The sequence below is a fragment of the Rousettus aegyptiacus genome, unplaced genomic scaffold (assembly GCF_014176215.1).
Source record: "Rousettus aegyptiacus isolate mRouAeg1 unplaced genomic scaffold, mRouAeg1.p scaffold_m13_p_3, whole genome shotgun sequence".
NCBI classification, from domain to species: Eukaryota; Metazoa; Chordata; class Mammalia; order Chiroptera; family Pteropodidae; genus Rousettus; species Rousettus aegyptiacus.
In genome coordinates this window covers 120718563-120732287 of record NW_023416306.1, presented here as the reverse complement: position 1 = coordinate 120732287, position 13725 = coordinate 120718563, and the positions used below count along the sequence as shown (strand labels likewise).

The 13725-nt window shown below is 36.2% G+C and overlaps 2 protein-coding genes across 2 annotated transcripts in view; one reads left to right on the top strand and one right to left on the bottom strand.

The window, feature by feature from the left end:
* SHC4 (SHC adaptor protein 4) overlaps nt 1-13725 on the top strand; it is a 107315-nt gene that overhangs the window by 52997 nt on the left and 40593 nt on the right. Inside the window, exons 3-4 of the mRNA XM_036239564.1 lie at nt 3554-3617; nt 7138-7257. Coding sequence (XP_036095457.1) covers nt 3554-3617; nt 7138-7257 — 184 coding nt within the window. The remainder of the gene's footprint in view (nt 1-3553; nt 3618-7137; nt 7258-13725) is intronic.
* EID1 (EP300 interacting inhibitor of differentiation 1) lies at nt 11633-13350 on the bottom strand. The gene has a single exon (XM_016163249.2). It carries the CDS (start codon nt 13275-13277, stop codon nt 12702-12704), a length of 576 nt encoding a protein of 191 aa, XP_016018735.1. The 5' UTR covers nt 13278-13350; the 3' UTR covers nt 11633-12701.

Genomic DNA, 13725 nt, shown 5'->3' with positions numbered 1-13725 from the left:
CCCTGAGTGAGCGTGGGTTTTAAAGTTAGACCTGAATTTGCATTTTCTCTCTCCCACTATCAGCTGCTCTATTTGATGCAGGTATTTTAATTCTTTGAATTTTAGTTTACTTATTTGTAAAATGGGGATAAAATACTTACCTCAAAATGACATTGCTAAGACTAAATGAGATCCTTAGTGCTGGGCCTGGCAATACAAATAGGAGCTGCTTCATCAAAACCTCAGCTCTGCCACAGCGTCGAGCATCATTCTGAAGTGGGGATTTCTAATGTAAAAGTGCTGCTAGACCTGTTCAAGATTTTCTTTCTTTATGAAACTTTGGGGAATGGAAACAGGCAGGTCTACTAAATAAACTGAGAAGATAAATCTGGATTTAGTGGCTGAAAAGATGGAAGAGTTAAAGGCTAAGCTTGGACAGGAGCAGAGAGAGGAATAAAGATCTGTTATTATCTGTAATATGAGCATAGGGGTTGGTAAAAGAGGAAAAGGCTGTGTCACCTCTCCATTGGGACATCTTTGATGTACCCTTACCTCTCCACAGCACACGAGCACAACTCCTGCGTGACGGAATGTGCTTCACATTCCTCTGAATGTTTTAAAAGATGATTTATCTGATCAACTGCATAATAAAGGTAAAATATTATGTCGTTTATCTCTAAACATCAACAGAATCAAAAACAGGAAATAAGCCACACACATTACACATACATACAACCCACCTCAACCAATTCATTGTTTATAAGCTCTTTCTATATCACTATTTATACAGAATTAATTTTACATAGCTACTACCATTAAGTATATACAATTCAGTCTTACTTTTTTCCCACTAATTTAAATAGATCTCCCATTTCTTTAGCTCTCATATCCTACTTAACATTCCAAGTGGCAATATTTATATTGATATGTTTTATATCTATATGATAAGCTTTGGGTCTAGTTCGTTATTCTAAGATAAATGTCCTTTTATATACATACTCAATATTATTTCAATACAAATTCTCCCTTGTCAACAGCTTTGATAAATTTTATGACATTTGCCAACTTTTACCAATGTACTCTCTGAAAAGATTATACTAATACTAATCAAGACTCCAGCCATGTATTAATATGCCTAAAGTAGAATTATTCCCATCTTTCCCAAAACTGAACTTTGTCACTTTCTTTTTTGATAATTTAATGAGAGTGAAGTATTTTGTAGTTGTTTTAATTTTCAATTTTAAAGTTATGATAAATGTGAACATTTTTTAAACTGAACAGTTTTCAGCTCTTTTTGTGTGAATTTTCTAATCCATGGATTAGTAAACTATGGCCCTTGGGCCAAATATTGCCAGCTGCCTGTTTTTAGAAATAAAGTTTTATTGGAATGCAGCCAAGTTCATTTGTTTACCTATTGTCCATGGCTGCTTTTGAGTTACAATGGCAGAGTTGAGTAGCTGCAACAGAGCAAAGTCTAAAATATTTACTATCTGGCCCCTAACTTTTCATACTTGAATTAGCTTTTGTTCACTCTTGCTCTACTGTACTTTATGTTCCAGCAATATCAAAGAGGACTTGTGGCTCCCCTCATATTATAATTTATGTTTTGGTTTCTTTGCATATGCTCTTCCCTCTGTCTAGAATTTTCAAACTCCCCTTTGCCAGAAAGGTTCACCCTTCTTAACACTCCTTGAGAGGTGCTCATGCTATAAAGCATTCTCTTTCGTTCAAATTCACAACTTTACTTTTTGTTAGAAGACATCGACGGTATGAAAATTAAAAAAAAAAAAAAAAAAAAAAAAAAAAAAAGCAATGACAACAACCACATAACTCCGAGAAAGCACTTTGTAAAACTACAGGGTGCTGTATAAAAAGTAACAATTTCTAATAATAACTGTTATTACACTGAGCAGCATCAATACCCACCTTTGTTTCTACTTTTACTTTAGACCATCAACAAGGAACTTTTTAGACAAAAGCACTCCAGAAGACCAGGAGGCTCTCACGGAATAAAGAATCTGATAATAACTTTCTTATAATACTTCTTTATAAAATACCAAAAAATTAGTGGAATGCCTGCACTAGTTATTTTGGCAACACCAGAGGCCAATTTGGAACAATTATATGCACCTCATCGATTATCAAATAATCATTAAGAAGACTCAAAACACCAATGGACCAAACAAAAGAGCCCAGCCCGCTATGTTATCCTTCTGTTTGATTCAAGAGACAACAGTTTGGAAAATTTGGAATTTTAGAGAAACAATAAATATAAAATCCTGAAAGATGCTAAACTATAAAGTCATTCTGTCTTTTGGTTGTAGGTAATTATGCAAAAACCAGGCAAGATAATACCTTGGAGAAGAGTTTCGTTTATCCAGAAAAAAGGAATCTGAACTAAAATATATCTTATGAATCCAAAATGATGCCTAGCATCTTTGGGAATTCTCCTGCTTATCTTTCCAAAGTGTCTACTAGAAGAACACTGAAGTTACTCTGCAATTCTCTCTCTCTCCCTCCCTCTACCCCTCCTCCGACAAATATATGTTTTTATTTTCTCTCTGCTGGGTCTGCATTCCTCTCTCTGATTGCTCCTTCCTTCAAAAACATCTCAGAAAATATTTTCATGAAATGTTATATATAAAAATTGTAGTGTGTGTGTGTGTGTTAATATAATTTACTAATTTAAACAATGATCTCTGGGGTATCTGGGAAAGAGCTTAGAGATTTCCATTTGCTTTGTGAAAAGTTTAATATACGTATTGAAAACCACAAGGCGAAGGTTCATATTACGTGAGTGAAAGCTTGAGCGGTTTTGAATGCTCAGTCCCAGAGACAAAAGCTCTTAGTCCTAACTGCATTTCTGGAAAGAAGGGCGCCAGTTCGTTTACCACTTCCATTAAGGAACAACTACTTATTTTAGTGATGCCTTTCTCTCAGGAAGTGCAATATATAGTAAGGGCAGAAAAATAAGCAAAGGAGGAAATTCGTTATTGATTTTCGTTTCTTCTGTGAAATTACATGAAAGCTCAATTGCTTGTAGCAGTAACTGTCAATAAGGCTCCATTTGAGACCACCTTGAAGTCCAGTTCTTTACCGATACCTTTAAACTTCCTCTAGTGTCAGGTTCTTTTTTATTTAATTGTCTTTGGTGCTGAGATACTATGAAGCTTTTTATTCATAACACCACAGAGAGGATGCTGCTAAAGGTAACCTGTGAATTATTCCCAGGCAATAAAAGTTCTTTCGCTCCTTTTTGGTTAAAAATCAACAACACGAAATACCAAACCTGAAAATCCAAGAGGAAAAAAAAAGAGATGAAGATGGTGAACGTTCAGACTCCTTGTATATTAAAAGCAATTTTTCAGTATGAGGGTGTTACTGGGTCTCCTTGGGTTTGAACTGCAGAAGGACTAAGCATGGTGTTTTCTCCTGTGGGGTGGGGGAAGGTCGTTTATGTCAGAGTCACCATTATATGTGTGTACATTTTGTTCATAACACTTGCTGACATTTAATGGACATTTACTGCATGCTAGATGGTATGTTAAGTCTACATATGGTTTCTGTTCCATAGGGAAGCAATCAGTCGCCTGTGTGAAGCTGTCCCTGGGGCAAATGGAGCCATTAAAAGGCGTAAGGTAAATATTGGTGTGGTTTTGTTTTATGTTTTCCCAACTATGGGAAAGATAATATAGAAATATTTGTTAGGTCATTCCACCATGTGACCTGTAGTTCAGAACGGCCTTTATTAGTTGGCATGATATCAGAGATGCACTCAAAGTTGTTCTGGTCCCTCAAATATTTCCAACTCACCTGACATTGCCTTAAATGGTGATGCCTACAGTGACAGAATAGAGAAAACACCTGGGTTTCATGTCAGAAAATCTGGGCCAGTTTAGTAGGGTCTTTACTTTCCTTTGAACATGGTATCTCATCTCTCTGAGATGCCATTCTTGTTCCTATAAAGTTAAGTCATTGGCCTTTTTTCCAGTGGAAAGAAGGATGCTGGTAGAAGTGAAATAATAACACGTGGATAGGAGACTTTCATGCTGAAAGAGCACAAGTTTTAATGTTACACAGACTCAGGTTTAAATCTGCCTCTGCCACCTACTGTTAAAAGAACAAAAATTTAATTCAGTAAATTTAGAGATCTAATTGGTTTTATTGAGTGATTCATGAATCAAGCAGCATCCCATCTGGTAAATAGAGAGGTGCTTCAAGAAGCTGGATAATACAGAAGGCTTTTATAGGCAGAAACTGTGCAGGACAGGAAAAGTTATTAGCAGAAGAAAAGAAAGGATTGCTTTAGGCAAGGTTACCTTCCCTTAGGAAAAAGTGGAGGTCTTCTCAGGCAGATTGCCTTAGTTTCCTTTGTGGGATAGGCCTACATAAGAGATTACCTCATTGGTACTAATTGGAAACTCCAGATTAACTGATTAAGATTACATTCCTAATCAGGAGAAGGTTGAAACTGCCATTAGGTCAGGTATTAAGTCTAGGTTCAATGTCATGGGTTTAGCACAAGTGACTCCATTTGGGGCCTGTGGTTTTTCTCTTTAACACTATTGAACTGTGTGAGCTTGGATAAGTCATTTCATCTTTTGTATCTTACTTTATAGAGTTACGTAAGAATTAAATGAAATGATGTCTACAGAGTGCCTAACAGAGCCTGACATATGCTAGGCTTTTGACAATAATGTAGTTAGTATTATTGTTATTAAGCTATTAACCCTAGAATGTTTAGTTGCTTTGAAAACAACAAAGGAGGTGTATAAAGGCTCTTCAAGTAACTATGTAAGTCATAGAATTGTAAACTGTTTAGAAGGGAAGGGATTTTTAGCTACCTTCCAGTCTAACCCTCTCATTTTGCCAGCTACTAAACCGTGGCTCAGAGATTTGCCTTGAGTCACTAGGACTGTGAAGGCCAGAGTCAGCTGTAGAAGCCAGGTCTTCAGATTTCCAGCCTAGTGCTCTATATCCGTACCACCCTGCCTCATTTTTTTTTTTTTTAATCATTCTTCATCATTTTGCATAGAGCTGAACCCAGCATAACCCAGAATGACTCAGATGAGCCATGTGGTATGGAAAACTCTGATACATGCCCTTTGAATTCTATTAGAACTCCCTATTACTAGTTTCTTTGACAGAACCCATGGCCTCAAAGTAGCCTCTAGCCTCTTCCTGCTTTCTCATAATCTCTGTGAATAGGATGTTTCAACTGGGTGATCCCAACAAACAGACTCATTCATTTAAGACATTTTCATTTCAGGAGTAGGGAGTCCACACCCCAAAACAAAACAAACCAGGCTATCACAGTTCTAGAAAGTACACCTGTAAAGAAAAAAAGAAAGAAAGAAAATTTTTAGTTAATTTTCTTCGACAGCTAGCATTTACCGAATACTTAATATTTGCCAGGGACTCTTCCAAGCACTTTATAGTTTTTTACACATAATATAAAGTTTACCTATTAACCATTTTTAAATGTATAATTTAGTGATATTGAGTACATTCCTGTTGTTGTGCAGTCTTCATTACCATCTATCTCCAGAACACTTTTAATCTTATAAAACTGAAACTCTATATCCATTAAACAATAACTCCCCATTCCTCCCTCTCTCCAGCCTCTGACAACCACCATTCTACTGTGTGTGTGTGTGTGTGTGTGTGTGTGTGTGTGTGTGTGTGTGTGTGAAACCCTGTTTTATTGGAATAAAGACAGTAGGCAACAGGAATCACACTTCATTAACTATTTTACTTTCTGTCTCTATGATTATGACTATACTAAGTACTTCATAAAAGTGGAATCATACAGTATTTGTCATTTTCACCTAGCATAATAGCCTCAAGGATCATTCATGTTTGGCACATATCAGAATTTCTTCCTTTTTAAGGCTGAACAATATCCCATTTATGTATATATTGCATTTTGCTTATCTATTCATCTGTCAATAGATATTTGGGTAGTTTACTTGTTTTAGCTGCTGTGAATAATACTGCTATGAACATGGGTGTTCAAATATCTGTCCGAGTCTCTGCTTTCAATTTTGGGGGAATCAATAACAAGAAGTGGAATTGCTGGATCATATAGTAATTTTATTTTTCATTTTTTGAGAAATCGCCATACTGTTTTCTATAGTCATACCATTTTACATTCCTACCAATAGTCCACAAAGATTTCAATTTCTCCACATTCTTTTTAACACTTTATTTTCTTTCTTTTTTTTTTTTTTTTGACTAGTTATAGGTCTATCCATATTTTTGTTTTTCTTTATGATTTAATCTGGGTAGGGCTAATGTTTCTACAAATTTGTCTATCTTATCTAGGTAACCCAATTTGTTAACATTCAGTTGTTCATAATACTCTCTTATAGTTCTTTTTATTTCTGTTGAATCAGTAGTAATGTCCTCATTTCACTTCTAAAGTTAATAATTTGAGACTTCTCTTTCTTTTAGTCCATCTAGCTAAATGTTTATAAATTTTGTTGATCTTTTGGAAGAACCCACTTTTAGTTTTGTTAATTTTCTCTGTTGTTTTTCTAATCTCTATATAATTTATCTATGCTTTAAAATTCATTTGTTTTCCTTCCTTCTGCTAGCTTTGAGTTTAGTTTATTCTTTATTCTCAAGTTCCTTAAGTAGTAAAGCTAATTTGTTGATCTGAGGTCTTTTTTCTTTTTCAATATGTGTTTATTACTATACACCTCCCCTTATGTAGTACTGTATCCCATAGTTTTGGTGTGTTGTGTTTTTCATACTCTTTTAATCATCACAAAAAACCTAGACAGCAACTTTTTCTTTTTTTTTTAATACTCCGTGGTGTTCAAAAGGACTTGCAAACTCAGCTAGTCCAAACTCTCACAGGAATTCTTTTTATATGAAACAGGCCCCTACTCCCAACACCTGGGGAGAAAGGAATGTATGAGAAAAGTTCTGAGGGCTCAAATTTCACTACTTAGTAAAGAATTTGCTGCATTCCAATTTTTTTTTAAAAAAGTTTTTATTTAAAAAAATCATTTCATCTCTTTTGGTATAAATCATTTTCTCTCTCTCGATAAAATAGAAGAGTATGGGCTTTGACCCATTTTTAACCTTTATAAAATAAACATTCATTATGTAACAAAATTCATAACTTAGAGTGTTGTTTTGTTATCTTTAAAGCCTCCAGTTAAGTTCCTATCAACAGTTCTGGGCAAAAGTAACCTTCAGTTTTCGGGAATGAATATAAAACTGACCATCTCAACATACAGCCTTACACTGATGAATCTTGACAACCAACAGGTAAGATCATGAATGTCATTTATAGCTTAACATACTATCTATTTTTCCAGAGGAGCTTGGGCATAATAGAGAGAATATAGTTTCAAACAGAATATGCCTAAAATTTACTAAGGCATAGGGGGAAAAATATGCCAAGGATTTATGCATAATAATAATCAGAACAGCATTTTTAACCCATCATTGGATTACTTAACTGCCTCCATACTTGCCCCTACCTAATTGGCTTTGTAATAAGGATTAAGGGGTAAATAATATAGGAAATAACATTTGACAACTCGTATCCTTGAATCAGTCATTTGTTTCTCTCCACCAAACCTCCCTAAAGAAACAGCAGTTTGATTATCAGAGTTAACAGATTGTGTGTTGGACTCAAGGTACAGATAAAGGACAGAGAGGAAGAGTGATGTTAGGGTTAATGTTCTAGTGAACTGAAATTTAAGCAGAAAATATTTTCTTCCAACCTATGATGTTGAAAAGCTTTTTAAAATATTTTTAAACATGACCTTTTTTCATCTTTGATGATTTATGATACTATGGTATGCCTGTATTTTCATTGTGAACTTTATTTCTCAAAAAACAGCATTACTGAAGCATATACAAAAGACATACAAGCATTGGACTAAATGTGTATATTTAAAAAATGATGCTTTTTAACTTTATTTTTAAAACTAAATTCCTTATATCAGGTTATTTATGTGTATTAGAGTTCAATTTTTCTTTGTCTAATATGTAGTGATTTGTTTCAGGTTTCTTAAAAGGTTTTACTGTATGGAGTGCTGTTGAGCAGAGACTCGTGGAAGGTTTAATGTGTACTTGGCAGTGATAAAACACTAATATTTTGAGGTAACATATAGGTTGAAATCCTGGCTTTGCCATTAATGAGCATGTTACCCTATCACTCAATTTTCCTCAATGGTGAAATGATGATTGTAATACCCATTCATAGAATTTCTGAGAGGATAGATTTAGCAATAGTTAATGTCTCATAGAATAATTTAGAAGATTAAGTAAGATCATGAATGTAAATCACTTAGCACAGTGCCAATCACATGACATTTATTTTTATTATTTACTCAAACATTCTTCCCTGGGACTTTTTCATATACTAAATACTTAACAGGGGAAGCACATTATAATAAATAAAATTATACAGTTGTCAGTAACATATAAGTACAGTTATATATATTTTGACATTTTTTTGCCAAAAAAATCACTTATGGTTTTAAGAACTGGGCTGCTTTATATTCTAAATTCAAAATCAGAATAAAATATATTGATTCCAGAGTAGTATAAATCATTATAGAGGAAAATGCTTAATATGAGACAGTTCAAAATAGATTCCCATCCAGTTTGATCCTTACTGGTTATCTAGCAGAGGTGATACCATTGGTATAATGACAGCAGAACGTTTGGGGCTGTGTTTGGAAGATGCCCTTAAATACTTGTAGATGCAAAATTCAGTTTTAGTATGGTACCAGGGATGCTTAATGCTTTTAGTTATGAGATCTCATTGAGTATAGGAACCCTTGAGTCATCTGACTTTTGTAGAGGAGGAAGAGTAGGCAGAGCTAGAATATGGTGATAGTCTTAAGTGCTGAATCTGAGTGTTTTTTAAAAAATGGCTCTTGCCATAGTGTTACTAAAGAAATAGGGAATTTAGGAAGAACAGAGTTGTGGTGAATGTAGTAGGGGGCATAGTTTATTCTTAGCATTTCCTTTTCCTCCACAACCTTTTTCCAGGCCACTGCAATTAGAGGTGGTATTTCCACACACCCATAGGGACAGTGGGCATGGTTAACTTCCACTCCCAGTAGTTATAGCAATGAGATACCTTTGAGAGTGGATCACATCTTTCCTGCACTGATGGCATGGAATGGGTTTGTGTTCAGCCTGCTATTGGAATGAGACCAAAGTTAGGCTCTCACTGATATATATAATAGTTCCAAGTAATTTTGAACTATTCTGTAGGCCTGGGGGAAATGGTTTGGGGTGCAGGGGTCATATAAAAAAAAGTGCCACAATCTAGATGCTTCGAGAAGCTTTATATGTCCTATCAAAAGGGCGACTAAATGTTCAAGGGATGAAGACAGCAGAAAAGCAGTCTTATGGAGGCAACATGAGAAAAGAATTTATTAATTAAATCCTCCTTAAAGAAAGCTACCCTTTGAAGTTCTAAGATAAATACAAAGATACTAATGTCTCCCACCCCACACCCCCTTAACTTCTAAAATTTGCTTTGGACTGAAAACATAAATAGGTTCAAGTTTATAGATATAATCATAGATGACAGAGCTTTTATGAGTCAGATGGTTCACATTTATTTTCAGCCACCGAGAATTTCAAAAATATAACCATTCACTCCCAGAAAATGTCTTATAGAATCTCAGAGTCAGAAAATAAAATCTATATTAAACACATAATGCTTGCAATTTTTAAAACTTACCATATATTTTGGGATGGACAAATATATTTTGAAAAAGCAAGTTATGTTTGTTTGTTTGTTTTTGGTATATTCCTTTGTTTTAAACATTTAAGTAACAAGTTCTTTGACATACTTTAATATAGTATTTTAGGGCCTTAAGCAAAAATGTGTTTCTGTAGCTCCACTCCTATTTATTCATTTCTATATTCCTACCACCAATTCTAACAGTTACTGAAATTGAAAAGGGTAATAAAGACATTAAGAAGGTAAAACAGGCAGAAAATGAAGACATCTTTTAGTCTCAAATATCTAGAGGCCAGGCAGGTAATACAAACTGTTTAGGTAGAAGAAAAACAATGGTGTAAGCACAGTGATAAATGGTAACACTTGGACATCTGTTGGTGAGACAACACAGGGGGACATGGCAAACAGAATGCTTTCCCATATGTAAAGGTGAATCAGGTACTTTTTCCCATGTCACTATAGGTCAAGGGCTGCTAGAGCCTATACTTTTGACAAAAAAAAAAGATGGATATCTGAGAGTTTTGCTGCTCTCTCTGGGTTATTAAGTGTTGGTCTTTAACTAAGAAATTGAAAATTATTAAGCTCGAGCCAAACAAAATAGATCTGTGCCCTTAGGGCAGCCAATGTGGGATATCGGATTTAGGCAAACATTTATACTACTTATGAATAGATCCAGAAAATGCTCCCGAACCATACTATATACTCCTCAGTTCAAGTTCCTTCTACCCACATCACAAAATCAGGATCAGGATTTCCCCAGAACTCCTTTATTTTCCATTAAATGAAGATATACATATATCTAATCCCTATTTTCAGTTCAGGATGCTGAGACAGAAAGATTAAGTAATTTATCCAGTTAACAAAGCTGGTAGGTAGTGGAGCCTAGATTTGTACCAGGTAGACTGGTTCCAGTCTGTGATAACTTTTATAATAGAAATACATTTGATTTTATACCCCTAAAAATGGTGTTTAAAATGTTATGATCTTTTGTCTTCATTAGTGTTAATTTCAGTGGTCTCTCAAGTTATTGCTTATTTTTAAGACCACTAAACAACCATCAGAGGAATCAATTGCAGAATCCAGGTCTTTCTCCACAAAATAAGACTTCAAACCCAAGAGGGCTTAGTTTTCCCCCCCTCCTCTGTACTCACTCAGTCCTAGAGAAACAGAACCGTATCTCCGGGTTTGTAGACTTGTTTTTTTTTTTTTTTTTTTTCCTCTGAGCTTATTTCATAGCACCTTTATCTGGAGGTAAATGCAACTAGTCAGTTCATTGTGTTTTGGCATCTTTTTCTTTTCAGAGTACCATTAATTCACATCACACAAGCAATTATTTAGTCAGACTCATCTGACTACAGCTACAAGCTGCCTGAAATGCAGTGAAATAAGTGAGGCATGGGGGAGACAGTAGGATTTAAGTGTCACCTCCCATCTGATCTTTCCCCCACCACTCTCTTCCTCCCCACCAAACTAGTGTTTATGATCATCCTGTCAGTCCCATATTTTACATAACAGAACCCCTTTCTCTAAAAGAAAGGGTGACTGTAATATAAGTAAGGCTGTGTTGTCCTGTTATATTGGATGTGTCCTTTACTGCCATAATGGAGTAGGAACATCTAGTACATTTTTATTGATCAGAAGACCTGTTGATATACTGTTTTATTGGTCACAGCCTTCTGACATATTCATAGAACTTTAAAACCTTAATAATGATAGCAACAGGCTCATTAATAGTGCAGGTTTTTCCAAGTTGGCAAATTCTCTAAAAGGACTTTCGCTAAGTTTAGTTTCCACAAATTAACTTGTAAATCAGGTATTTGAAGGTAGAGTGCTTTCCCTTACAAATAGTGGCTAAATTTAAATCATAAAGTGATTGCAATAATAAAATAGCATATAGAGTATGTATGCAATGCTATTACCCAAACAAAATACACAGAACAATAAATTTTATTATCTTGAATGCTGGTGTATAACCAATAACAAGCTTAATTAGAGGAGGAGACAGAGGGAAACTTCAGATACTGAGGTGGATTTCTGGACAGGTTTAAAACCTTTAAAGGTTGATAGCATAATTGTTCATAAAGTCTTTTTTAAATGTAGGGCTTTCCTTTTACTTGACAATTTTCACTTAACAGTTCTTATGTTATGAAGTTCAACCAGTCTTTTGCCTGTAAAGTTAAATGAAAAACAGCGAGTCAAACAGAAAATTTCTCTAGTATGAGTATTAGAAATAGTTTTTCTTTGTACTTTCACATACATTTTAATGTCTAAATTTGAAAATTTATTTTTCTGACTTTTAAAAATGGTCAAAACAATTTTCTTGAATTACAGATCACAGTTTTATAAATGATCAGGATACATGTACAAACAAAATTTCAGATGCTCCTGAAAACATTTTCAGATACAGTACACATGATACATATTTCTTTTGGGGTTTGCTTATCCTTCTGGGATACTAAGAATACTCAATTTATCGTAAACTAAAAATTTAGCCTTTGATAACTATGGCTTGGATAGATCACAAAGTGGAATCTTCAACGTTTTCTTAATAGGCTTTCAGTCCAAATAACTCAAAGATATCTCCTGTCCTAAATTGGATATATAATCCTTTTTCTCATGTAATTAGTATCACTGGACTCTTGTACTGGTAGTTTGTCTTGGTCATTAATTTTTTTCTTGCAAAACCGTCCTGTACAGTGAAATAGGAAAGTGAGTTTCTCCAATGTAAAGAAAATAATCTGGTTCAATTAACAGAGTCAAAGCCATGCGTGTTTCAGGACATCTCTGTAAACAGGTTTCAACAGTCCTAAGATCCTTTAAGTTTTTTTTCCCCTTTATCACAACTGCGCAGTCACTGCCCTATTCTATTCTGTGAAACAAAATTCTTTTTTGAAGATCAAGTTTTTCATTGGCACGGAACTATTTGGAATAAACCCAAGAGACAGTGGAATGTTGGGTCTCTCCTCAAGTAGTTTCCTCCTCTGATAACTGCGTTTAACTACTCTCTATCAATGATCTCATCACAGCCGAGTTCTTCGGTCAGGCGATTGACAACCATAAGTGAAAAAAGCTCTTCGATGAAAGCCAACTGATCAAACGGGGTCTTCTCATAATGCATCTGAAAACCGCCATCCAGGGCTGCTTCTCTTGCTCTGGATGTTCTCAGAAACATCTTGTTGGCTTCTTCAAGGGCTGCTGACACTCTATAGCCTGCACCACTCAGTTGCTCCTCTTCAGGATAGTCGTAGTCGTCCTCCCAGTCATCAAATTCCTCGCCCTCGTCCTCGCTCTCGAAATCAGGACCTGCGATCTGGCCTGGCTGCTCCCCAGGGCTGGGCCGATTAGCAAGGCCTCTTTCCCCCTCTGGCTCCGCCATTAGCAGGGCCGCCTCCTCCTCCATTGGGCCTTCCTCTTCGAGCTGTGGCGGGGCCCTGTTGCGGGAGGGGTTCGGGGTTGGATACCGGCTCCCGCTGCCTACCTCCATCTGCGGAAGGTCACCCTCGCCAGGCATCACATCCATCTGCAAATCGTTGCATTCTTCATACAACTCGCACAGCTCGTTCATTTCCGACATTGTGCAAGCAGCTCAACCCCCTGCAAGGCGTTTTCAGCAACCTCGGAGCTACGCGGCCGTGTGGTTGTGCGCGTGCGCAAAGTGCGTGCGCGACCCTGTGCGTATGCGTGACCCCCAGACACCGCCTCCCGCTCGGCACAGTAGCTACTGGGACGCGAGCCGCTCGCTTGCGCGGCGACCTGTTAGCGTGTGTTGTTGGTTTGTGTTATGTTCGATTGGAAGTTCACCTGAAGATCTTGCTCGTGCATGCAAGAGCATCAGTTTGTCTCTGCTTCACTTAACTGTTCTGCTGCTTTTGATGCTATAAACTAGAAGATACGTGCACGCTGTAACAGTGCTTCGCTCTCTATACTCCTTTCTTCTCCTGCTCCACCTTCTCCCAGCGCCCCAGATAATCGTATCTGCTCCTAGGTTTTAACTACTTTTTATCTGCGCTAAAGACTTCTAA